Source organism: Carlito syrichta, unplaced genomic scaffold, assembly GCF_000164805.1.
Source record: "Carlito syrichta isolate Samal-C Ts95f unplaced genomic scaffold, Tarsius_syrichta-2.0.1 Scaffold302608, whole genome shotgun sequence".
Taxonomy (NCBI): domain Eukaryota; kingdom Metazoa; phylum Chordata; class Mammalia; order Primates; family Tarsiidae; genus Carlito; species Carlito syrichta.
This window is the reverse complement of record NW_007246704.1, coordinates 779,568-805,922: the sequence shown is the minus strand read 5'-3', so window position 1 is coordinate 805,922 and position 26,355 is coordinate 779,568. Positions and strand designations below refer to the sequence as shown.

Here is a 26,355-nt window from a genome sequence, read left to right as displayed (position 1 = left end):
TACACCAATGGGCATTCAGTTAACAGGCACAACTGTGGGCCCCCAATGACCCACACGGGAACCCAGGCGGACCCACTGGATGCCAACTCTACACTGAAAAAAGGGACTGTTGCTTCTATATCCCAGTATTGAATTTGGGAAGAAGTCGATGGCAAAAGTAGAGTTTCTCAAGTCTCTTCCAGAGGGCACTGATGCTCCTTCCTCTGCAGAAAAAAAGTGTTTCCAGAAACAAATTCAGCCCTAGGCAAGACAGTGTTAGTCTGAATAGGCTGCTACCAGATGTCATCCAGCTTCCGGGCCCAAACCCAGGCTTGCTCACAAACTGAGAGGAATATCCACCCAGAGGCATCAAAGCAAGAGTCTGGAGTCCCTGTGGCTGAGCTTCTCAATTTCCTCTAGAGAGAAAGTGTTCCCTCGGAGCCTAGAGGAGATCAAGTGAAGAGAGGTTCAAGTGAGGACAAAATTAGAGCAGTGGTTTCAAACGGAAGCTGCCATTCTTCAAATCCATGCCCAGGATGAGCTGACCCTCCGGCCTGGCTGCAGTGCTCCTGGGAGGGAAGTCTGCGCTACTGTGACCCTCTGTTACCCAAGGCAGCACTTGAATCACCCTGCATGGTGAGTAAAGCTCCGTGACGCTGCAGAGAGAGAGTCCATAGCTCTGGACCCAGTGGGCCGCAGACTCCCCAAGGCTGATGATGCTTTTTAAGGCAACAACAGAATCTATCAAGAATGCAATGAGCAAGCCTTGGTGCCCTCCCAAGCTCCATCAACAGGCGGCAAGTCATGTGGGAACCCTTAACATATCAACCTGGTCCTGGCTGGCTCCCCAGACTCAGAAAGGGACATTTCTTAAGACTGTGTAATGGCTTCAAAAACAAAAATATACTCTGTCAAGGACCTGATGGCCTCACAGGCTACGGGGAGGACACAACTGTGCAGAAATAAAAATCTCTCCATCACAGGACAGAGTTTTGAAGTTTTTAACTTTTTAACTTGATATCTCCAATTGCTGCAGAGTCACTTTCTGAGAGAGGGCAAGGCCTGCATATTCAGAGGAGCTTACAGAGATGAGGTAACCAAGGGACCTGATCTAAGTTAATTGGCTTGGTGGATCTGCAGTCAGCCAGAGTGGGTTTGCCCATCTGAGAAGGCTCAAACCTTCCTCTACTCTGCTTCATTCCTGGCATCATGAATGAGGGTCTGCAAGTGCGAAGTCATTGGGAAAACCACCCTGTGCCCCACCAACCACCTCCCCTGCTCCCTCCTACAGGGGACTCCTGTGGGTGCTGGACGACCGGCCATCCCTTGTGTCCATTTCCCGCCTTGGGTAGCTGTAGCCATGACTGAGAGTGGGCTGGGGTCCATCCACATGGACCCAGAGCCATGGGTGCTTCAGGCAGAGCCTGGTGGGCCCATGCGCGCCTGCATCTTGCGGGTGGACAACTGGGGGACCGGGCCTCTTGAGTTCCTGGAGCTGCTGACCTTGCTGCCATCCTCGGCGGGTGCTGCCACCTGGCTTCTGGAGCCATCATGGAGATCACACCATGGTCGACAGCGGCCTGCCCAGGGAGCAGGGCCGCACAGCACACCCCTCCCCCACATCCTGGAGCTGACATCTGGAAGGACATCATGAAAACGGAGCACAGATGCTCCTACTGCTGCTGGGGAGGCTGGAACCCCACAGGGAGACAGTCTAGCCTATGCCCTCCCTATTTGAGCTCCCTGTGGCCAGAGTACATCCTGAGCCATGTTCAAGGGCCCCAGAAGAGAGCTGTGCCCTTGTCCCACTCACTCCCGAAGTGGGATCACTGTCCAGAGCCCATGAGAGGCACAGGCCACAGTGGTGGTCACTAGCCATAAATCCTCATGTGGTGGCCCCTTGGAGGGAGACCCTGGGCATCACATGCAAGCTGGGCGGGCCCCCAGAGTACTATAGGCCATTGAAGCCTTTTTAAAAATGTCCTTGGGTCTGAATTCGGTGGCTCAGCCTGTAATCCCAGCACTTTAGAGGCTGAGTCAAGTGGATTGCCTGAGCCGCGGGTTCGAAACCAGCCTGGGCAACTTGGTGAGACCTTGTCTCTACAATAACAAAAATTAGCCAAATGTGGTAGCACGCACCTGTAGTTCTGGCAGCTACTTGGGAAGCTGAGGCAAAAGGATTGCCAGAGTCCAGCAGGTTAACACTGAGGTGGCTGTCAGTGTGCCACAGCACTCTAGTCTGGGCAACAGAGTGAATGAGACTCCAACTCAAAAGTAAATAAGTAAATAAAAATATGCTTGGGGCACCTGTGGAAAAAAAATCCTGAAATACAGATTTTTGTAGGAAATCTCCTGGTTTTTAAATATTGGTGTCTTGTCTGGTGCTGAAACATATACAGTAACATTCCCTCAAAGCATATTAGCCCATGGGAAAACTTTGTACCCACTATCTGAGTGAGAAATGAATCTCTGGAAATGAGGAGGACAAATCTTTGAAGATGTGACTCAATGGTTTTTTCAAATACATGAAGAACAATGGCTTTTAATTAGATAGACTTGTCTACACTGTGCAACTGTTCCCACCCTGTGTAACCTCCATCCCAAACTGCAGAACAAGTCTTGCAGAGACAGTACCTAACTGACACAACATCTATGGCCTGTGAAGGCAGATGCGATACCCAGGAGGGCAGGAGCTGGGATCTTTTCTCTTCTTTTCACTCTTCAAACCTATCACCATTCCTCCCCTATTGCTTCTGAACACAGAAGTTTCTAAATAAATACTCAAGATTTTTAAATGTAAATGTTGCTCCCTACCGAAATATGTAAAGACTTCTTTTCCAGATAGAGAACTAGATCCATCACATGCAGAGTGACACTGCATGTCACAGGCAGAAGGGATCTTTGAAATTCTGATGTTTCTCTCTCCCCTCAGCCCATCTTACAGATAGGAAAAGTGAGGCTCAGAGAGGTAACACAGGCCTGCCCAGGGGCCTTACCAGACTTCCAGGATAGTGTCATTCCTTTCAAGGGCCTGCAGGAGGGCTTCTGCCCCCAGGTAGGTAATGCAGTTGTTGGACAGCCTGGAAAAAAAGATGGAATGGTGAGCTTCAAGGATTCTTGGTTCTCCTTTTGAGACTGCCCAGTTGAAGGCTTCCAGAGTTAGCCAGCCTACTGAAACCCACCTGTTCCCAGACATGCTCCTTCCCTGAGAGTCATGGTGAGCTCATCAACTCATGTCTTAAGTGAAATGCACCCCTCTTGTTTCCATTCAACAGATTCGTTTATCTAATTAAGTAGCCTCTCTCTCAGGAAGGTGCTGTTGCATAGTGGTTAAGTACCTGCATTTTAGCGCTAGATTTTCTGGGCTCAGATCCAACCTACACTACTTCATTTTTTATCTTAAGCAAATTAATTCCAATTTCCTCACTGGTAAAAAGGGTCTAAAAGAATATTTATGTCATGGAGTATAAGAATCAAACCTGTGGTAGCCACTAGGTAAGCTCCTATCTCCTTGTGGCTTGGGTCCTTGGCCACTGGGTGCACCACCCAAGGAAGCCACGATAGCTCCCCTGATCCCATCACCACCCCACTCCCTGCTCGCCGAAAAGGCCTGCCACTCTCTGCATGTCTACTTGACATAGTACCTAACTGATAGAAAACAACCAATGAACAGCAATATTTCCATGGTGAGGGAGGACTTTTAGGGCATAGGGACACAGATTGGAGAAAATAAGAGGTGGCTGAAAATGATGGGGGAAGCTAAGTAAGGTAAGGGAGAGCAGGGGAAGAGCCATGTGTTTCTTGTGCTGCTCTTGTGCTAAAAGCTTTGCCTACTAGATACTATCCACTCCCTCCTCACCCCTCCCCCACAACTTTAGGACATTTTTACAAGTTGACCCCAAGACAATGCTAAGAATAACAGCCAATATTTGTTGAGCTCTTACTAGGTGCCGCTTATTCCTACATTCTGTCAGTGAATCACAAGCCTATGAGGAAGGTTCAATCATTATCTCCATCTATGCTTCAGGCAACTGAGCCTTCATCCAAGGAGAGCTGGCTGTAATGGCAGAGCTGGGGGAAAATGTTTGGCTCTTGAGCTTAGACTCTTAACCAACTCTTGGCAGAGACTAAGCCTGGAAAAAGAAAGATGTAGGCCCCTCTCTTTTTAAAAAAAGATATATCAAAAGTCCAATTTTTGTGGGGATAATATAGTTCAGGATACTGAACAATGAGGCTGATGACAAGGTTAGCATGGGACATCTCCCAGTGCCACTGCCTGGCATCCACTGGGGTCCAGAGGGTTAAGTCTGTGACAATGAGGGAAGATAAATTTGCCACATTCACACCTGGTCAATAACAGACTAGTGTTGCCAAAGACTCCCTGCATGGCAAGCCGGCATCTAACTCAGACAAATCCAGGCCTCACCCAACCTCCCAGCCCACAACCACCCAAGTGCCAAGTATTTCTCCAAATACTTAGTAACTTCCTAGCCTCTGCAAAGCAACAAGCAAGTGTTGCCACCATGGTTGGCAGTCTGGTAGCAAAGTTGACACTCTCGTGAAGATAGCTGTCTGTCTCTGAAAGCAAGTGTTTTCCTCAGGTCACATTTGACAGGGCAGATGCCACCTTCCTCTAGCAAAAGGAGCCATCTGATGACTCCCTGAGGTCCCTGTGAAATGAGACCTTCAAGACCAGCTTCAGAGAGCACCAAACACAGGCCCATGGTGGTCACTAGGTGGGCTCCTGTTCACACTGGCCGTCCATCTCCTACGGCACAGGTCCCAGCCACTGAGTCTGCCACTGGAGGAAGCCACAGCGCTCCCACCCCATCACCTCCTACCCCCTGCTCACTGGGAAGACCTGCCACTCTTGCCTGAGGCCCCTGTCCTGACCTCAGGAACATGCTCAGCCACATGAGGGCAAGCTAGAAGTGCCAGAGAATGAACAGCTTACAAGCATACCTGTGCTTTCTTGCCCCTTGGCTGGATAGGTAGACAGGCAAGGTCTACGCTGGCTCCTGGAGTGCACCAGGAGTACTGAGCTGCAATATTTCTCTCAGAGGTAACCAGTAACCTCCCTTTATGGGCTACCTTCCCTTCCCCGTCTCACCTCACTTCCCTACTGGTGTTTGTTCGGACCACCTCCCAAGTAAACAACTTGCACTAGAATCCTAGTCTACCCAGACCAAGACAAGCTAGTTTCTACGAGGTTACCGCATGTGAGTTACCCAGGCTGGGCAGCTGCCCAGATCTGATTCAGAAATGCCCCTTCCCAGGCTGGCTGTTACTGTCCAGGCACCTGCTTACAGGTTCCTTACTTCAGGACTTTCAAACTTGAATTCCTCTTCAATCCTTCTGCGAGAGAACATACACCTTCATCCTGAAGATGGTTCTCCTCCAGGCTAGTAAGAACAAGAGAGAAAATTCAGTTGATATGACAATGTTCATTATGGAAGACGATGACAACAAAGACTAACTCACATGCTCCCCATTTAGAAAATTCAAGATCTGAAAATCCAAACTTATGGATAAAGAACAAATAAAGTAAGGTGTGAAGATTCTCAATCCAGGGACATCTTTGAAAAGAATTCACTCTGGGGTTCTTCTATATAACAAGTTCCCTCATGTCCCAGCTCTCCAATACCTATTTTCCCTTTCTTCCTTATTAATGGAAGCATCATTTTGTTTGGAGCAGCCATGTGGGGCTTCCAGGAATGCTTTTTAACAGAGAAAAACTCTGCAGGCCTTCCTGGGTCTACAGACTGAATCCTGGAATACCAAAGCAGTGCTGCAGCCAGAGCGGCCACCTTGTGATCATGAGGCAACAGCCAAGAGGATGAAGTCACAGGCTAAGGAAGATGGAACAGAAAAACAAAGAGACAGAGTAGAAGCCCCTGCTAGCCTCTTGTAGCCACTATCTGAGTCCTACACTGCCTACCCTGCCCCAAACTGTCTACACATGGAAAAAATAAACCCTTAGCCCCTGTAGATGGAGGCTTTCTATCACCTGAAGCCTGATGTAGGGTTAAACTAAATTTCGCTGGTAAGCTGCCTCCATACTTTGAGCTTCTATGTGGCACACTGCAACCTAACTCAGTGTGTAACAAACTACAGCCTAACTTAAGAATATGTTCTTGCAATAGATAGCTGAGTCTCAGTTAAACACGGCAGCTGAGTTCCAGTCAATCACAGGCTGACAACTGATCCCACCATGTCCACATAAAGCAAATGCCTCATCACACCATGCCCGGATAAGGCAATTGCCTAGCTATAAGCAATGAAGCTTCTATGTCATTTTCTTTTTCTGTCTATTAATTCTGCCTGCCCACATTGCTGGGTGAAGCTCTCTGGACCTCTCCTGATTCTGAGTGCTGCCCAACTTATGAATTGCTCTATGCTCAAATTAGCTCTGCTAAATTAAATTTGTCTAAAGTTTTCTTCCAACAGTATTCATAGCTGATGCACTCACAGTGAGGTGTTCCTTTATTAAGAAACTGCAAGTGACAAAGTTTAATGAGGATATAATCAATGGTTTCCATAGAGCTAGTGAGCCCTGCCAACAGCTTAGGTCAATCCACAATATCTCCTTGTGGTAATGCCCATATGCTTCAGTGCCTTTCTGCAAAAATCAAGCATTTTACCTCCCTGATATAATCTGGAACTACTCATAACATGGCAGAAGACTATACTAGTGGCATCTAAGGATGAAAAACTTGGAATCTTCTTCAGGTCAACAGGATAAGCATTATTCATGATTCATCTTTCAACTACCCAAACTTCATTCCACCTTCCAAGGTGATTCCTGACTCTAATACCCAGCGTTTTTATAAATTCAAATTCACTGTGAAATAACAAAACTTTAGTACTAGTAGTCATCATAGTACTAGTGATAATTGTATTAGCAGCAGTTGCAACAGTAATAGCGATAGTAACACTGCCACTGTTATAATTCAACATCTCCGGAGTGCCTATACATATTAAGCACTATATTAAGCTCTTCACAAGAATTACCTTATCTAATTTTTATGAAAATATTTTATAGTTGGAAGCATTCTTATCCTCACTGGACAGGTGTGAAACCTGAGATTCAGAGATCATAATTTAACTTGCCTAAAATAACAACCTGCTTGATTTCAGAGTCTGTGCTCTTAATCATTATGCCACATTAAGGCAGTAAAAAAACCAGCAAACCAATACATTTAATTAAAGACTTAGCACCTATACACCAGGCTCTATAACCTTCATACCACTTGTACATATAAGACAAACACAATCACTCACTCTTCCACCTTTGTCTTGTCCACACAGCTGCTCTCAGAGATGAGGCCAGGGAAAAGGCTGTTATCTACCTCCCCAGAGCAGAGAAGCCCCAAACTCACCAGAGCTCTTCTAAGGTGACATTCTTTTCCAGCATCAGTGCTAAGGCTTGGGCACCCTCACTGCCAATGTTGTTCCCCACTAGGCTGGATATAATCATGAAACAAAAATGTGTCAGAGCAGGAAATGACCTCAGAGTGAGCTAACCTATGAAGGACAAAATACATGGCACTCTTCTAGTCTGCTCAATTTCAGATACTGCTAATTGATTCAGTGCTTTCTTTAACATCCTTTTTTTAGAAATCATTAATTGATTATAGCCCAAGAACAGACTTAGAATCTTCCCCAACTTGGTGTGCTGGGCAGCCACTACCAATGGGTTGGAGTTGATTCTTAAGTTAAATGTGCCTGATCCAGCCAAAGATCTGGAATTTACAAATAGGGAGTTAAGACCCTGAGAGGGAAAGGGAAATATCCAGTCACTCAGAAAGGCTACTTGTCCTGACTTCTAATCCAATCGTTTTTCTTCCTTACTCCACTGCCTAACATGGATGGGTAGAAATAAGTTTAAAGACTATCAGTCGGATGTGGTGGCTCACACCTGTAATCCTAGCACTTGGGGAGGCTGAGGCAAGAGGATTGTCTGAGCCTGGGGGTTCAAGATCAACCTGGGCAACTTAATGAGACCTTGTCTTTACAATAAAAATCAAAAATTTATCTGGGCTTGGTGGCACATGCCTGTAGTCCCAGCTACTTGGAAGGTTGAGGCAGACGGATCACCTCAGCCCAGAAGATAAAGGCTGTGACAGCTGTGAGTGTGCCACCGCACTCCAGCTTGGGTAGCAGGGTAAGACTCTGACTCAAAAAAAAAAAAAAAAAGACCTTCAGAACTGGCCCAAGCTTCTCCCACATCCCCTGGCTCCCTCTCTGACAACTGCAAGAAAGACTCTGAAGCTTACCTGAGCCACCTCAAGCTCTGGTGATTACCCAAGGCTTCAGCCAGGGCATGGGCTCCCTCATCACTCACTCTGTTGCCCCAGAACCTGAGAAGGCCAAGACAGTTAACAGATGATGTTAGTGAGTACCTGATGAATATTCCAGACATGTAGTAACAGTGCCCCTCCATGCTGTAGCCCTAGCCAGAGGTGCAGAGCCACCCAGCTCCAGAGGGGTCTCCTTGGGGCAACTAGTCCCAGCAAAACAGACCTGCCTCCAACTTTTTGGTGGGATGGCCAAACTTCACTCAGGAGTGTTCAGTCTTTAAATTACAAACTTCAAGACAGTAGAAGCCCACCCAGCCCAAACCCTCAGGGATGGAGAATTCATTCTCCAGAGCAATTCTAATGGTTGTAACATTTTTCCTGACATTTAGTTCAGAACTTCTTCCTGGTAACTGCCACCCACAAGTCCTCAGCTACCCTCTCGAACCCGCCCAGAACAAATCTAACGATCCTTCCACAAGCTTGCTCTGTGTCTCTTGCTCCTACTTAACGCCCCCAATTCCTTCATGGTATCGAACTCCTTCATCTTCTGGGTCATCCTCTGATTCACTAGTTTGGAAACTTCCTTTTCAAAAAGTAAAGCCCAGCCCATGTCTTCTGATCCAGCTATCACTGTGTATGCGGGAATTTAACACATGTATGTGCACAAAGACAGTTGAACCGAGATGCTCACTGTACTTTTATTTATTTGGTAAATATACAGTGAGCTCTGGCTATGTGACAACATGGCTCCATGCTCCGGGTATATGACACCATAATAGCAAAAAGCCCAAAAACAACTTAAGCATGCATCAACAGGTAACAGGTTAAATAGGTTACAGATATCTAACCCGTGGATTATTATATGGCTTTTCTCTAAAGAATGAAGTCATAATGATCTTTTAAAAATTCCTATTTTATTATAGAAAAAACCCAATAATAATAATAAGTAAGTTGCAAGACCAGTTTGTATCACATGATACAAAGTGTTTGGAGTTTTTAGCACAGTGCCTGGTCCAGACAGGTGCCCTAATAAATATGTGTTGAACGTGAAGTAAATACCCCAGATGTGGCAGAGGAGAGCTCAGGGTGCTGTGGCCTCCTTCGTTCTAGACTCACACTGCGAATGCAGTGTGGAAAAGGCACTGATTTCTAGAGCAGCATAGTCCCACTCCTGGCTCAAACTGAACTTGGAGGCAACTTGCCCCCCTGTGAAATGGGTTGGAAAACATAGACCCTAAGGTTATACTCCCTTCTTATAGTCTCAGGTTCTAAAATCTTCAGTTCTTGTCCAATTGACCCCAGTTCACACTAGAGCATGGCAGAACAGGAGAGCAGCTGCTGGGGGCCACATGGGTACGACCCTCGGTGACAGCACTCTGCCCAGCAGACAGAGGAAGCTCCACTCTGGGGTCCTGCACTCTGGGAGTCTCTCCTCCTTGGCAGGTCCTAGCATGGCCCTACGGGGAGCAAGAGCTCTGAAAGACCCAGGACAGTCGCCTCCCGCCCTGGATCCACTCATCGTTCCCAGCCCCTTCTCTTTCTTTAGTCAGTGCTTCTCACCCTGACTGCATACTCCCTGGGAGCTTTTTAAAATGACTGATACCTGATATTTCATTAGTCTGGAGTGAGGCCCAGGTAATGTGGTGTTCTCTCGAAGCTCCCAAGTGATTGCAATATGCTACCGGAGCACACCCTAAGCACCCGCTGAGGACCAGAGGGCTTCCTGTCACCTGTTCATGGGCACTGCCTACTCCCCAGACCAACATCCTGAATTTCCTGTTTACCAGGTGAAGAAACAAGTGTGGAGGCAGCCAAGGCCACCCACTCTCCCTGCCTCTTCCTCCCCACTGCGGCTGGGCTGCTCTGGAGCCTTCTGGTGGAAGAGTTCCACCCACCCCCAGATCCTGGAAATTCTCAACCCCTCCACACGGGCTCTTCCTGGAATCCAACCTACCCCAGGAACTGCAGGGAGGTATTAACTCGAAGCCCCTCCGCCAGGACTCGGGCTCCCTCGGCAGTGATGTGGTTATTCCCCAGCCTGGAAGGGAAGACAGAGGAGGGTGAGAGAGCACAGTTGAGGCCAGAAGATGAGGCCCAAGGACCGTCCACGCCCTGGGCAGGGAAACATGGGAAAAAAGCTTTGAGGGCCTCTCCCAGGATGCAGCCACCACATGTGCTGTTTCTGCTTGGCCAAGCTGACTCAATAGCTCCACAACTTCATTTTCCACCAGCAAAGGAAAGGAGGGGAGGGGAGCTGTTTCTTTCTAAAGCAGTGTGATGTCTGCAAGAGCCACAACAGGCAGCCGTCCTAGGAGGTGGTGGGCGAGTAACTCATTGTCACACCTTTCTCTCTGGTCTCTGTCATTCTCAGTCTAGACCCTGTTGTGTCCCCTGAAGCTTTCTCAGATCCACTGCTGCTACAGGTAGCATTTACCTGTTCCATAAGAGCCCAGGGCAGGCCCAGGAATCTGAGAGAGAGATATCGCCCAGCCTTCCAGGAGGGAGAGAGGAAGGACCTAGGCTGGGGAGATCCCAGCAAGAAAGGCCCCAGATGCAGCCAAATCCAGATACCCAGGGAGCTTCAGAGAAGTCCCACAACTCTCACCCACAGCCCCAGGCTTCCTGGAATAATAACACACAGAATCTTTATTATCATTATTATTATTATTATTATTATTATTTGAGTCAGAGTTTCACTCTGTCATCCAGGTTGGAGTGCAGTGGCACACTGACAGCCATTACAGCCTCGACCTGCTGGGCTCAGGCAATCCTTCCACCTCAGCCTTCCAAGTAACTGGAACTACAGGTGTGCACCACCACACCCAGCTAGTTTTTTGTTTTTTTTTTTAATTGTAGAGGCGAGATCTCACCAAGTTGCCCTGGCTGGTCTCAAACCCCTGGACTCAGGCAATCCTCTCGCCTCCTCCTCCTAAAGTGCTGGGATTACAGGCATGAGCCATTGCGCCTGGCATAGAGTCTTTTCATACATTTTAAGCCACTTGGTTCACAACAATCCTATGGGCAAGTATTACTGTACCCTTTGAGAAGGGGTGTGGCAGTCATGAGACTGCCTCTCAGGTTTCCAAGCTCAGCTCCCTGTGGGTAACCAAGGGCCCCAGATGCTGTGCTCTGAAAGCTCACATCATGGTGTCTGCCCCAAGGCCAGCTTCCCACCGGCTGCCCCAGCCACTGCCTGAGCCCTGAGGCTCCACAGCCAGGCAAATTTGGCTCAAGGACTCCCCAACAGTCTTGCACTGAGGTCCAAGGCACTTCCTCCCAAACTTCTTTCCCTTTCTCCTTCACTCAGGATCAGACTCCTAGCCTCCCTCAGCTCCCTTCCCCACTCCCCCTCATAGGAATGTTCTCCAATAAATGTGTTGCACACATAATCCCCTCCTGGAGGACTGGCCTGACTTAAGGACAAACAAGCTGAGAGCTTACATGATTCACCTGCCATCTTTCACTGAGCTCACACTGTAAGGCTCTTCCTACATGGTCAGTTCTTTATGTGTATCAACTCAATTATCACAACAACCTACAAGGTAACTATTATCATCATCCTTATTTTACGTAAAAGGAAACAGATACAGCAACACTGGGCTGCCCAGAGGCCACATGGTTAGTGAGGATTCAAATCTCAGGGTTCCTGGATTCCAGCCTCAGGGAATGTGGCTCCAGAACCCCTGCTCTCAACCACGATGATATACAGTGGCTCCAACTGCAGTTTTGCTTTCCATATTTTCAGATATCTATGGTCAACTGTAGCCTAAAAATATTAATGGAAAAGTCCGGAAATAATTCAAACATGTTCAAGTTGCACGCTACTCTGATCACATGCCATGCGGCTCTGTCCCTTTGTCCAGCGTATCCACACTGCATGGCTCTCTGCCTCGTTGACGTAGTCTGCTCCTGACATCCAGCCATCAATATCATTGTGGCTGTATGATCCAGGTTCCTCCTTCTGACGTATGGACAGTCAACAGCAGCCTAACGCTGTATCACAATGCCTCCGTCACTCTCACTTCCTCTTTCCACATGGGCATTGAAGGGTGATTTCAGTACAATACATATTTTGAGAGACAGACTACACTCACATAATTTTCATTACAGAATATTGTTGTAACTGTTCTATTTTATTATTATTTATTATTGTGCATCTCTTGCTATGCCTAATTTATAAACTGAACTTTGTCATAGGTGTGTGTGTATAGGGAAAAGTGTAATATGTATATATGGTTCATTACTGTCTTAGGGTCCAGGCATCCATTGGAGCACCTCCCCTGCAGATAAGGAGGACTACTGTATTGGTCACAAACCCAGGCTCCAATTCTGAGTCCAGCACCCTTCTGCTACCCATAGGCCTTTCTGGGTTTGGCCAGCTGCTAGGTCTGGCCGCAGCCTTTCCCAGGTTTGTGGGTCTAGGGAAGCAGGTGGCAGTAGCAGGACAGTCTTTTATATGAGTTGGCACCAAGGTTATGGCCTCAGCAGCCCTGGCTGAGACTGAATTGCACGACAATGGCAGCTCCCAGCCCAGCAAGGAGAAAGAGGGGATGGAAGCAATTCTTCCCTTTGTCTTCTCCTTGTCTTCTTTCACTACCTTGCAAATCACAGTATGCAAGAATATCTGAGAGATGGAAGCCTGACCAACCCAGGAACCTGCTGGAAGGGCACATTATGGTGTCAGGTGAGAGAGATTCCAGCTGAAACTGGGAGGTTCTGCAGCAGCAGAAATGCAGACTTTCCAGATGGGAGCACAAACCCTGCCTTCACCAAACATGGAAGGGCCTGGGAGTGTTTCAGCAACTGGCTGCCACAGCTGGGTGGCAGGTGACTGTGTGTGCCTCCCCTAGGAGGCCAAGCTCGACACGTGATGGGGAACTCAGTGAGCCCAGAGAGCTTGTGGTGGTCTCAGACACAGGGTAAGAAAGGGGCCTGGAAACACTTCTTTGCCCTGGGAGCCAAAGGTCAAAAAGGAGGATGCCCTCGGCAGAGCCAGTCCAGAGTTCGAGAAACCCTTCTCCTGTATTCATTGAGGAGGTCACAAGACCCGTGTGGGCAGGACCAGGTCAAAGTCAGACCAGACTGACTCAGTTGCGAGGGAAAACACCATTTCCAGGGAAGATGGAAGCCCTGAGCTCACCTCAATGCCAGGAAGTTCTGCTTGCACGCAAGGAGCCGGGCCATGGAGTGTGCACAGCCATCGGTCAGCTTGTTGTTGAACAGACTATTCAGTTTTAAGGAGAGAGGAGACACAGAGACAAAGCACATTTGACAGTGAGCACCCAATCCCAGGGCTGCCCATTGCCTCTGAGTGGGAGCCACCTGCATTCCCCGTCATGCAAATACCCCCTGCCCCAGACCATCACTCACTCACAGCTGCCTAGGTGTCATGGCCTGGGTGGGGCTGGGGGACACAGGTCCCGAAGCCACTGCCCAGGTTGACTTACGCCAACTTCTGCAGCTGCTCACAGTGAAGGGCACGTTCGATGAGCTTACAGATGCCTCGGTCAGAGATACCGTTATCCCGCAAACTAAAAAAGACACAATAGATCAACTTGAAAATAGGCCTGATGAGAGAGGAAAAATGTACAAACCCCAAGAGAGACTTTTGTTCCTCCCCAAAGACTCAGCACTTGTGCTTGTGGGACACATCAAGAAGAACACACCCCAGGAAAGTGGAGACCCGACATCCCCAGCCAAGGAGATGACATGGTGCACGGTAGTGGGGACAGCCCAGGAAGTGGGGACCCAGAGCCCCTACTATACAGAACACTGAAATCCTCGAAGTCACAGATCCTACCCAAGGCACTGTTTTCATGTCTGTAAAAGGAAAATGATGATCACAGCAGCCTCACAGACGGGTCCACAGTGGAAAGGGAATGACACATGAAAAAGATGCAGCTAGAACTAGACAGGCCACCCCAGCGGTGACATAACATCATCTAGGCTGCCAAATGATAGACCAATTGAATGAGAGTGGCCAAAACTTTGGGAACAGGCAGGCAGGCTGCAGCTAGCAAGGCCAGTCCTAAACCCCAATGACTCCACTCCTGCAGGAGTGTCTAGCAAGTCCTGACACTCCTCTTGGGACATCATTCCCAAAATTCACCTGGTCACAAGATCATCTGAAAGCTTCCCTAAAATACAGACTCTCAGGCCCCTACCCTGGGGTTGGTGATTCCTGATGTGTCGATGGGCCCAGGGATCTGTATATTTTAACAACTGTGCACACGATTATTCACCTTCAGGCACACTTGGGAGGCCCTGACTCAGTGGCAAACAGCTCAGGCTCTGGAGTGCCCCAGCTGGAAGCTCTGATGTGGATCAACCACTTACTGTCTCTCTGTTAATTCCTTCATCTATAAAAAGGGAACAGTGGTGTTACATACCTCACCGGGCTGTGCACAGAAAGCCCTGTGAGCATCTGGCACATGGTAAAAGTCACCTGTAATCATGATCGCTAGCACTGATAGGGCATTTTATGTGCCCAGCACAGTCTTAAGCACTTCCCAGTAACATTATTTAATCCTCCCAATGTGCCCACAAAGTAGGCATTAGTATTATGTTTATTAGAGAGAAAGAAACTGAGGCACAGATAAGTGAAGTGATTTTGCCAAGGTTGCACAGCACATAAACGATTTGAGCCGAAGCCAATCTGGCTCCAAGTCCCATTCTCAACCATGACATTATATAGCTTTTCTCTTATGGCCATTCATGGGCTTCTGTCGCAGTGATTTCAGACTGCAGGTTATGTGGCCTGTCAGCAGGTCATGAAACAAGTTTTGAGCAGCATTTCGAAAACTGAAATAGAACAGAACAGAAGAACAGAGCAGAGTGTATCAGTGTTAATAAAGGAAAGTCATTGTCAATTCATGAAGCTTTTGTTTCAAGTTTACACAGTGGTCGGTTTCTCTTTCTCTCCCTCTCTGTCTCTGGGTCACAGTCAGAAAACTTTAAAAACCATCACCTTAGAGTCAGAGAAAGCCAGAGTCTAAAGAAATCTATATAGGGGCACTTTGTATATGGGGTTTCCTAGAGGCTGAGGATTTTGGTTGGCATGGAAACACTCCAAGTGGGAGAGATGCAGCTTGGCACTGTGGGAGAAGAATCTGATCCCTCCCTCGCCTTCTTTTCCCAACCCTCCCCGCCACACACACACACACACACACACACACACACACACACACACACTCACACAGGAAATGCCCATGTAGCATCTTCAAGGCTGTTTCCCCTCCCCCTAGTATTGACAATGTTGGTGTGTATGTAGGGCAAAGAGCAGAACTTGCTCAAAGACTTTCGTTGCTGATGGATGATCAAGCTGGTTGCTGTACACCAGGAGGCTTCAAAGTGTGAGATCACTTGTATCAGAATCACCAAGGATGTTCATTAAAAATATAGATTCCCAAGCCCCCAAACCTACTGATTGAGAACCACTAGAGGCCCAGGAATCTGCATTTCAACAGGCACTTCTACACACTACAGTCTGAGCACCGTGAACTAGAACCAGGTCATCCTCACCTGTCACCAAAAATAGAGACAGACCCATAGCCTCTCCCCAGCCCTTCTGCACGCCCCAGGGTTCATGTAGACACTCTTATTCAAGGAGGAAGGATCCATTCAAGACTTCTAGGGATGGACAGGCCTGTGAGTAGCATCCACTGGTGTCTGGCCTCCTGGGATTCAAGACCCTCTTTGAGAACCTGGTAAAAACTGTGGGTCGACTAGCCAGGAAAATGCCCCTTTGTCTTGCTGTCAGGAAACTAGCTCCAAGAGAGAGGCCTCCAAATTCCCAAAACATCATGATTCTTCCCCCCTGGGGAGATAGAGTATCCTGCTGGCTATCTTCCATTTGTCTGGCCAGATCCCCCACCCCCTTTTCCATCCAGCTCTGGGATCCTGGGAGACTGAGGCCAGAGGACTCCAACCAGCAGTGCTCTACCTCCCTGTGGGGTTCAGCCAGCAGGAGGCATGGGCAGGAACAAGAGTCAGGGAGGAGAGGAAGGGCCAGGCTCTGTTCTTCCAGGCCCTGCCCTTTCAGAAGGCTGAAGTTCAGACAGCCCTCGATGTCTTCCCTTCTCCCTCCCCTTCAAGCGTAATCCCCCACTCCCACTGCTACTAACCCCAGGCCTCCTGCTCCTCCTAACTCCTGCTCATGCCTTTGCAATCAGTCTCTTTATTAAACTCTCCTCGAGTTACTCAGTTTAAGTGCAGCATCTGTTTCCTCCAAGACACTGATGGGTATATCCATGCTGATAATATATGTTAATTGTACATAATACACATACTATATATATACGATTATTACACTATAAATTTATGACCGTGGTCTCTATGTAAGGGTTATCAAAAGTCACTGTACAGTTTCTAATAGGTATCCATGTGTTTGGTCTATGTGGAAAAAAAATCTTGCTGCTTTGCCTCAGAGAAGATATATCATCCTAATATATTGAAGGAGAGGCTTGTCCCTTGCGTAGGTCAGTTAAAGTCGTCTAGGGGTGGGCCAAGGCCCCAGGAGGCTGGGAATTGGGTTGAACTTTAATCTCCAACTTCCACTTTCTCACAGGTTCTAAATACGGGGCAAAACATCCCCTTTTAAGGCTGCAGGGAAGCCAGGGAGGCTGCAGCACACTGATCCCCAGGCCCAGGCCCGCCCTCTGCCCTCGACTGCCTCAAGACATGGAAAGAGGCTCACAGGCTGCAGGCACAGACATTCCCAAGGGTAAAACCTCCCATCCTCAGCCAGGAGGCTGAAAGCGGGTTGAGTGATACTGAAAATCTTGCTTCGACACTGCTATGAAGGCAGAAGAGTAAGTGAAACTGCAGCCACTTTCTTGCTCTTGGGCCCTGAAATTCCCATCTAGCTGAGATGGTAAAGTGTCTGTTGGATCACAATCACCTCTTCTTTGAGGTAAGTTCCTAATGCAAACATATTCCATGAAACTCTGCATGTGACCTCTAGGCTCTCAGGGAGCTTCTTAAGCATATCCACAAACTGGATACTTATGGGGAGCAGGAGAATTGTAACAAGAAAGAAGCGATTTGTGAACCCCACCCAGCTCTACCATTTCCTGTGTGACCCTGGACAAGCTACTTCACTTCTCTGAACTTCAAATCAAGGATAATGGAGACAATAATGCTCTTATCTACAGTTCAGGGTGGCTGTGGAGATTGCATGAGGTACTTTCGGGGTATAGTACCATGCCTAGCACACAGACCATTCCATAAAGGATGGCTATTATTGTCATATATGAATGAACGGAGGCATGGGGGAGAGGGATCTGGCCAGGGTTGCCTGGAAGGGTGGCAGAGCCAAGGCTGGGCCCAGACTTCCGGATCCCAACCCAGCACTCCCACACTCAACTTTGATAGTGGCATCCCCCAGTGCCCAACCAGCAACCAGCAGTGCCAGCAACACTCACTAAAGAGCCTTGCAGACACCAAGGCAAGGCAGCAGCTGCTCCACGCCAATGTCACCCACAGAGTTGTAGTCCAGCTGCAGGGCCACGGGCCGCCGAAGGTGCCGCAGCACGAAGGCCAGGGCCACACACTCGGCGGGGCCCACGCCACAAAATGTCAGCTTGAGGTGCCCAACATCCAGCCCACGCACAGCCTCCTGGGCCAGCCGCTCCTCTTGCATCTCATACAAGCTCCGGATGAGCCAGATGAAGCCGGGCATGGCATGCATGCTCTTGGTCTCCCCTGGCACGGCAGGCGGGATGGAGTGGAAGTGCTTTCGGAGGCTGTGGGCTAGACACCAGCGGGCACAGGACTGGCGCCGGAGCAGGGCCTTCTTGGACTCCTGGCACTCGGCCAGCAGGTCCTGGTGCTCTCGGGACAGCAGCCCTGCCAGGAAGGCCGCCGCAATCTGAAGGTTGTGCAGCTCGGCCTTCTGCAGCAAAGCCACCACACTGCCCTCCTTGCCTCTCGAGCCCTGGATGCACAGTATGGGTAGCAGCCTGGCCAAGGGGGAGCTGCCCGGCCTGTGACAGTTGAAGAGGTATTTGAGCGAGGTTGGCGGCACATCAGCACTGAGCGCCAGGTAGAACGCGGCAAAAAAACACTGAAAAGTTATGTGCAGGAACTCTAAGGGTGCTGCACCCCCTGGCACTACACTCTTGGCACGCACCAGGAAGCCAAGAGAAATGTCATCTGGGCTGACCTGCGCTGCCTGGAGCTGCTGGGCTGAGAACAAGTAGCAGCATGTACCCAGCCCCCATAGAGCTAGTTGGCCGAGGCGCAGGAGGGTGGGGAGCCTGCCTCGAAGGAGGCTGGGCCTCAGACCATGGGAGGCTGAGTCTGGTAGGGAGGTGCGCAGCAAAAAATGCTGCAGGATCAGCAGGTACATGTCCGTGGTGGTCTGTGGGGACCCCCCCTCCTGCAGCAACAGCTCCTGGTGGCATTTGGATACCATCCACAAGAAGACAGGAAGATGGCACAAACCATGCAGGGCCGAGGTTGCTTGCAGCAGGCGGATGAGACGATCTGCCACCTCGGGCTCACGATGGCGCTTCCTCAGGTACAGTTTGATGCCCTCTTCCGAGAAGCCCTTGAGATTGACCTCTGTGCAGACATACTTCCGGAGGAGCGCTGACACGGCGGCCGGCCGGCTAGTCAGCACCTTGCGGGTATTCTTCAGCAGGTTGCCCTGCAGAAGGTTGAAGAGCAGACTCTGGACAGACGTGGGGTCAATCGGAGAGCAATGACGCTCACGATCTGAGAACCTGAACCTGAACTCGTCAAAGCCATCGAAGGTTAACAGGACTTGGTCAGGGTGGTCAAGGAGGAACTGGAAGACGTCCTGCTGGCCAGTGTCGGGCCAACAGCAGTGCTCAAAGAGCAGTGTCTGCACGGACAACGGTCTGGTCACGCACTGCAGCTGCCGACAACTGAATGGGAAGACGAAGAGAAACTCCTGGAAGCCCCTCCCCGCAGCCCACAGCGCATGCAGCCGCTGCAAAAACGTGCTCTTGCCGCTGCCCGCCTCACCCACCACCAGAACCATGTCTGCATCCTCATTGCGGTGGCTGCGTGTGCTGAAGAGCTCCTCCAAGCCCAGGGTGGCAGGGCTCTGTTGGGGGCCAGCTGCACTCACTTCCACTCGGACCTCCAGGATATTCTCAGTGTAGATGTCTTCCAGGCAGAGGGTCTCCGCTCCGTCATAAGTGCTGAGGAAGCGAGACTGGGCAGACACCGTGGTTCTCAGCTTGGACGTGAACTTCTTACACGCAGTAGCTGGAAGGCAGAAGAAGAGGCACAGGAGGCTGGCACCATGGTGAAGACGGGGCCTGACCAGAGAGTGGATTGCTGCAGGAGAAAGGGGGACAGGACAGCCAGGGGATGCCCATCCTGGCTCCTCCACTTACAAGCTATGGACTCTAAGGAAAGTCACAGAACCTCCCTAAGCTTTGGGTTCTGCCCCTGTTAGATGGGAGAAATGGTGGTCACTACCTTCTAGAGTTTTCACACAGATCAACTAAGATAATGTATGCCAGGTGCTTGGCACAGTGTCCAACACGAAGTGGACAAAAGACACCAGCAACCGCCATTATCACTACTGACACCAGGAGGAACTGCAGGAGATACAAGGGGGCCGTGGGCTGGGACCAGAAGACCTGAGGTCTGGTATATGTCTCACCATATTGACTGGGAGGTCTTAGATAAATCCCTTCTCCACTCAGCCTCTGTTGCCTTTTTCTAAAGAGAAACAAAAGCTTTGAGGGCTTCGGAACCCAGTTTCTCAAGTCAGACACACCTCGGGTTGAAACCAGGGTCCTTTACTTAGCCTTTCTAGGCTTCAGTTTTCTTATCTGAAAAAATGACAATCCACACCTCGAAGGATTATTTCAGGAGGCATGAAATACGAGGTTGGTGGGGAGAAATGGAATTATTTTTTGGAGGGTGGGCCCCTTGTAGTATAAGCTCCCCCTGCTAGGTAGGTGTTCTAGGAACCCATCGGCATCAGTGAGGCTGTATTTGGCTTCAGTTAATTTTTTTTCAGAGATTCTTTCAACTCATTTGCCCATTTCATGATGGGTGATGTACGAGCTCACCTGCCCACACTGCACTGATGTTCAGCAGTTTTGGACCAAAAATGGGATGACCCCTGTGCCTTACTCTCCCTATTCAACTGATCTTGCCCCAAGCAGCTTCTTTTGTTATTTCTCCAGATTAAAAAAAAAAAAAAAACTTCTCAAAGGGAAATATTTTTCTGATGTGTAAGAAGTGAAACAAAAAATAGCAGAAGCATTAAAAGCCATCAAAATTGATGAGTTCAAAAACCGTTTTGAGCAGTTGAAAAAGCTCTTGGTAGGTGTGTTGCATTAATGGAGAGTACTTTGAAGGTGACTGAAGTTTAAACATGTAAGAATAAATACACAATTGTTTATAAATAAATTCTGGGGTCTCTTTGGTTGTTGTTCCTCCCTCATAAAACAGAGTTTGGAAGAATATCTGACCTTTGGTAAACTCTCAAAAAAATGATGTTTATCATCATTATTAGTGGGTGTGACAGGCACAATAATGCACCCCCAGAGATGCCCCTGTCCTGATCCCCAGAACCTGTGAATATGCTACCTTACATGGTAAAAGGGATTCTGCAGATTGTGATAAATCAAAAGACTTGAGATGGGGTGATGGTCCCAGGTGACTGGGGTGGGCCTGGAACAGAAGGCCTCAGGGGCACCAGGTGCCCCAGCCAAGCACTGGGACAAGAGTCTGATCCTGCCTCCACCTCCCCATGCAGGGAGAGTTCTCATGTACAGAGCATGTCCAGAGGATGCTGTATTTCCCTCATCATCCTGAAACCAAATGAGCGAGCCATTTCCTATGTCAGGGTTCAGTTCCCCTTTCAGGGAATGAGGAAGTGCTGCTGATGTCCCAGGCTGGGGGGACCTCAGCTTGGTTCACCCCATCACAACCTCACCCAGCCAAGGACGGGCCCAGCTGCTTTCAACCCAAAGGCTAACAAGCAGTTTTCACAAAGAGCTCTTAGCTGGCTGAAGAATATCTACAAAGTCATCCAAAGGGATACCCTGTGTTTGTTTGTGTCTCCTATTTTGTTCCCAGCACTGGTAACATTGTTACTCTTTCTGACCTCTGGATATATCAGGAGCACTGAACAGAGACCATAAGATACATATCTTCCTCTCCAATATATATCAGATATATATCATCCTCTTCCAATCTGATTTTCAATCTCCAATGATATCACAATTCTCCAGGAAAAAAAATTCTCTCTCATTTTTAAAGAGAAATAAACATGACCAGACATGAGATCTCATTCCTGTAATTCCAGCACTTTGGGAGGTCAAGGTGGAAGGATCACTTGAGTCCAGTAGTTCGAGACCGGCCTGGGCAACATAGCAAGATCTCGTCTATATAAAAAAATCAAAAATTTAGTTGAGCATGGTGGCGCATGCCTGCAGTCCCAGCTACTCAAGAGGCTGAGGAGGAAGGATTACCTGAGCTTGAAAGGTTGAGGCTGCAGTGAGCCAGGATCATGTCTAAAAAAAAAAAGACCCTGACTCAAAAGAGAGAGAGAGAGATGGAAATAAACATGTCAACTGTCACCTTTAGAAGCACGGAGAATCTTGCACCCTGGTGTGGTGTTACAATTGCCAAGTAGACAGTTGTGCTTGAGATACCAACAGCAAACATTAACCATGGCTAAGCAGTGCACCGGGCTCAGTGCTGTGCACCCCCAAGTCATGCACTGATTGATGTCTATATCCTGTTCTTAGATTAGACGGTGCACATCCAAATGCCAAGCACAGGCTTCTAGTTGTCCCTCCTACAGGCTTGCTCGCTACCCAGAGGACAGGGCCCAGGCAATAATTGCATCTGCCAGCACCATGCACAGCTCAGGGAACTTCAGTGCCAGTGAGCTTACCCTCTAGTGACGTGGGAACTGAGAGGGCCAGTTCCTTCTCTTTATAACTGAAATTTTCAGTTATAAAGAGAAAAGAGAAGGAGAAAGTGGGGACAGTTTACGACAGACCCACCTTCCCCCTCCCTCATCATTTAATCTCCCTGCTTAGTTTCCATATCTGTAAAGTGGAAAAACAACACCTACTTCTCAGAGTTGTTGCAAAGGGAAGATGTCAGTCATAAAGCCCCTGGCAGGATCCCTGGTATGTTCAAGTTGTGTTATCCAAGCCTCTCCTGTTCCTGAGTTTGGTGACTGTGGACATTAAGGCATACTGCATTCTCTCAGTCCACTTGAGTCTTCTTGGTTTGTTGTTTTGAAACAGGGTCTTGCTTTGTTGCCTGAGCTAGAGTATAGTAGTGCAATCTTGGCTCACTGCTTCTTCAAACTCCTGGGCTCAAACTATCCTTCTTCCTCAGCCTCCTAAGTAGCTAGGACTACAGGCCCACACCACCACATCTAGATAATTTCTTTCTTAGAGATGGGGTCTCACTGTGTTGCCCAGGCGGGTTTCAAACTCCTGGCCTCAAGGGATTCTTCCACTTCAGCATCCCAAAGTGGTAGGATTACAGAAGTAAACCACCATGCCCAACCTAAATCCACCTGACTCTTATTTTTTGATTGTGAGTAGCTAAATTTTAGAGATAAGAGATACTGGCCCAATTTCAAGAAAGTGTCTCTACATCTTTGTGGTGAGATCATGAGAGCTTGGATAGTAAGAAACACCATTAGTTAGCCCTCAATACATGGTAGCTTCAATTATCACCACACAGTGCAATGAAAGCTAATAGCTAACATGATATGCTGTTACCCCATTAGTCCTTCCCAAAGCCCAATGAGACAGGTGATGGTATGAGCCTTAAAATGAGGAAGATGAGTCTCCTATGGAGGCTTGTGCAGCCAGTGTGTGGGGTGCTAGCTGATGTATGTCTTGCTCTTGCCTATGAGTCTGTGCTGACTTCCTCTCCCTTTCTGATCAACTGAGAACACATACCTACCTTCAAAAGGTGGGGCTGACGGGGCTGGCAACTCCTGAGCACATTGTAGGAGGAAGGAGGCCAGTCCATTTCCCTTCACTGTGGCAAGATCGAGCAGCCTTCTTGCCTATGGGGAAGGCAGAAGCCATTATTTCTCCAGAAAGGCTGATGGGGCAGTGGGGAAGGTTGCTACCAAATACTACAATTTCATGGGCATTTTTCTTCCCACACAAAAAGGCCAGAAAAATAACCAAACAACCACACATATTTAAAGAAGTCAACACAGTTCTGGGTAGTGAAATGAACACACGTATGCAATCTGGCTCCCTCTCAAAACCCATAAGAGAAATGAATAACTAAAAAAACACACAACAAAATAAAGACATAAGCCTGCAAAGACAGGGAAAGTGATTCTGCAAGCTGTAAATCATTTGGAAGAAAAGTGATTCCATGAAGTCTCATACCTTAAATAAGCATTCAAGCTTTTTCAAGCTTGAATAAGCATTCAAAATTGAACATTCTCTGCTCACTTTTCATCTCCAGCCTGAACTGCTCCCCTGAATCTTGGACTTGCACATCAGACTGCCCAGTTTCCAGCTCTAATCAAATGTTTCATAAACACCTACAACTTAACATATTCAAAACAAAACTCCTGATCTCCCCACACACCTGCCAAACCTACAGCCTTCCTCATCTTGGCAAACGTCCACTCCGCCCTTCCAGGTGCTCAACCCCAAAGTTTCGCCTTGAAGTCTCTCCTCTGCAATTTATCAGCAAATCCTGCCGGCTCCTCCTTCCAAGAATACCCCCAAAAGCACAGAAATATACTGTAAGGTGCAAATGCAAGCCACACGTATGATTTCAAAATAACCACATTTTTCAAAGTAAAAAGAAATAGGTGAAATTAGCTTAAATCATATATTCTATCAACCCAACATGCCCCAGAGATTACCATTTCAATAAATAATCAAAATAAAAAATTAGCAAGATACATTCCATCCTTTCTTTCATATTAAGTCTTCAAAATCTGGTGTGTATGATGCACTTACAGGAACTCTGTGTGGACCAGCAGGTTTCAAGTGTTGGTCAGCCACCTGGGGCCAGTGTCTACCTGCTGGATGCAGCGCTATGGAGCCCGTTCCTCGCCATCACTTCCTCTATAACATTCTGCTCTGAACCACCATCCTTGCCCACCTGGAAAGCTGCAAAGGTCCCCCATGCAATCCTTTACAAAGAAAGTTGGGTCCCATCACTCTTGTTCCAAATATCCCAACAGTGTGGACCCCCGTTTTTTCAGAGTCAGAGCACAAGTCTTTAAGGCCCCAAACAGATACAAATCGCTGGCTATAACCATCTGGACCCAGGTTACTCTTCCAATCTTCCCTCTTGCTTCTTTCTCTCAGCACCCTGGCCTCCTGTTTCCTAAAAGTCCCAGACTTAGCCAGGCTCGGTGGCTCAACCTGTAATCCCACGCTTTGGGAGGCTGAGGTGAGTGGATGGCCTGAGCCCACGGGTTCGAGACCCACCTGGGCAACTTGGCAAGACCTCATCTCTACAATAAATGAAAAAAAGTAGCCTGGTGTGGTAGCGCGAGCCTGTAATTCCAGCTACTTGGAAGTCTGAGGTAGAAGGATCGCCGGAGCCCAGCAGGCCGAGGCTGCAGTGGCCGGGAGCGGCCACTGCACTCCAGTCTGGGTGATAGAGTGAGACTCCAACTCAAAAAAAAAAAGTCCCGGACTTGCTCTTGCCTTAGGGCCTTTGCTCTGGTTACCTCCTCTGCCTGGAATCTCTGCCCCCAATCCCTGGCTAATTCCCTGACCTCCTTCAAGGCTTTGCTCAAATTTCATCTTCTCACTAACTATACTATTTAAAATACAAATCATGTATTCCCTACTCCCTCCCCAAACTCACAACTCCCAAACCACTTGACTTACTTTTACCATGTAATAACATGTGCTGGAATGTTTTCCTTTTGCTTATTGTCTCTCTTGCCCTCCTACTCAAGTGTGAGCATCTCCAGGAGAGGGGTTTTTGTCTGCATTTTTTTCACTGAGGCATCCCCAACACCTAGAAGAGGGACTGGCACAGACAAGGACTTGCTGAAAGAATGAATGGTAATGGACTTAAAATGCCCCTGAAAGCCAAACTTCAATCCAAAACTGGGAAAATTGAAAACCATACAAGGTACATCCTAGAATCTACAGGGCTCTGGGGCTAGGTACCTCTGAAACTGAAGTAAGTGGCTAAAATAAGGACGACTGAGTCAAAGTGGTTTATGAAAGAGATCTCTGGTGTTCCTTCCCCACTCCAAGCCACTAGCAACTGTCCCTGCCTGTTTGGCAAAATCTGGAGATTTCTATGCTAGGAGGAGTAAGACAGAGTCCCTGGACTGTGAGACACTGGACACAAATAAAGAAGTGGATGTCATACCCCAAACAGAGGGTTTAAATGACCAAGTGCAACATGAACGCTGAACGCTGAGATGTTTCCCTACCTCCACCACTGCCCAGCCCTCTCACCCAGTAGGTTCCCAGACCTCTGAAAGTCAGACCTTTACTCCCAAGCAGGAGGTTTGTGGTCTACTCAGGAAACCTGTTCAACCCGGGAGGAGACTTAAAGACATAAACACTGCCATTTCCCAAAATGTCTACAGTGAAATTTATGGTAGACAAGATTCACCCACATGTTTAGTAAGTTTTAAAGCCCTTTATCTCGAGCATGAAAAAGACAACAAGGATTATCACATGCCCAAAGAAAGTATTTAATAAGGGGAGAGAAGCCAAACAAGTGGGGGAAGAGGAAAGCAACTTGTAAAAAAGTTCACGGAGGTTGAAAAATCACCAAACAAAACCAAATATCATTATAATGCTTAAGTCAAAAAAGATATTGCATCCATAAACAAGAACAAGATGCTATAACAGAGGAACAGTCAAAACGGCTCTTGCAAAGTAAAAACATGACAGCAAAAACAAAAAATTCAAGAGTTTAATGACAAAATTGAGACTATCATACAGAAAGAGCAAACAGACAGAGAAATGCATAATAAAAAAATTAGAGCTGGGCTCGGTGACTCAGCCTGTAATCCCACGCCTTTGGGAGGCTGAGGTGAGTAGATTGCCTGAGCCTGCAGGTTTGAGACCTGCCTGGGCAGTGAGACCTCATCTCTACAATA

At 48.2% G+C, this 26,355-nt stretch overlaps 1 protein-coding gene across 1 annotated transcript in view; it reads right to left on the bottom strand.

The window, feature by feature from the left end:
- Positions 1 to 49: 49 nt before the first annotated feature.
- The window catches only part of NOD2 (nucleotide binding oligomerization domain containing 2), a 35,124-nt gene continuing 8,818 nt past the window's right edge, over positions 50 to 26,355 (bottom strand). Inside the window, exons 3-12 of the mRNA XM_008057013.2 lie at positions 23,205 to 23,310; positions 17,702 to 19,514; positions 13,727 to 13,810; positions 13,420 to 13,503; positions 10,234 to 10,317; positions 8,256 to 8,339; positions 7,359 to 7,442; positions 5,298 to 5,381; positions 2,976 to 3,059; positions 50 to 421 (exon numbers count right to left, since the gene is read on the bottom strand). Of these exons, the coding sequence (XP_008055204.1) occupies positions 349 to 421; positions 2,976 to 3,059; positions 5,298 to 5,381; positions 7,359 to 7,442; positions 8,256 to 8,339; positions 10,234 to 10,317; positions 13,420 to 13,503; positions 13,727 to 13,810; positions 17,702 to 19,514; positions 23,205 to 23,310 (2,580 nt within the window). The 3' untranslated portion in view covers positions 50 to 348. The remainder of the gene's footprint in view (positions 422 to 2,975; positions 3,060 to 5,297; positions 5,382 to 7,358; positions 7,443 to 8,255; positions 8,340 to 10,233; positions 10,318 to 13,419; positions 13,504 to 13,726; positions 13,811 to 17,701; positions 19,515 to 23,204; positions 23,311 to 26,355) is intronic.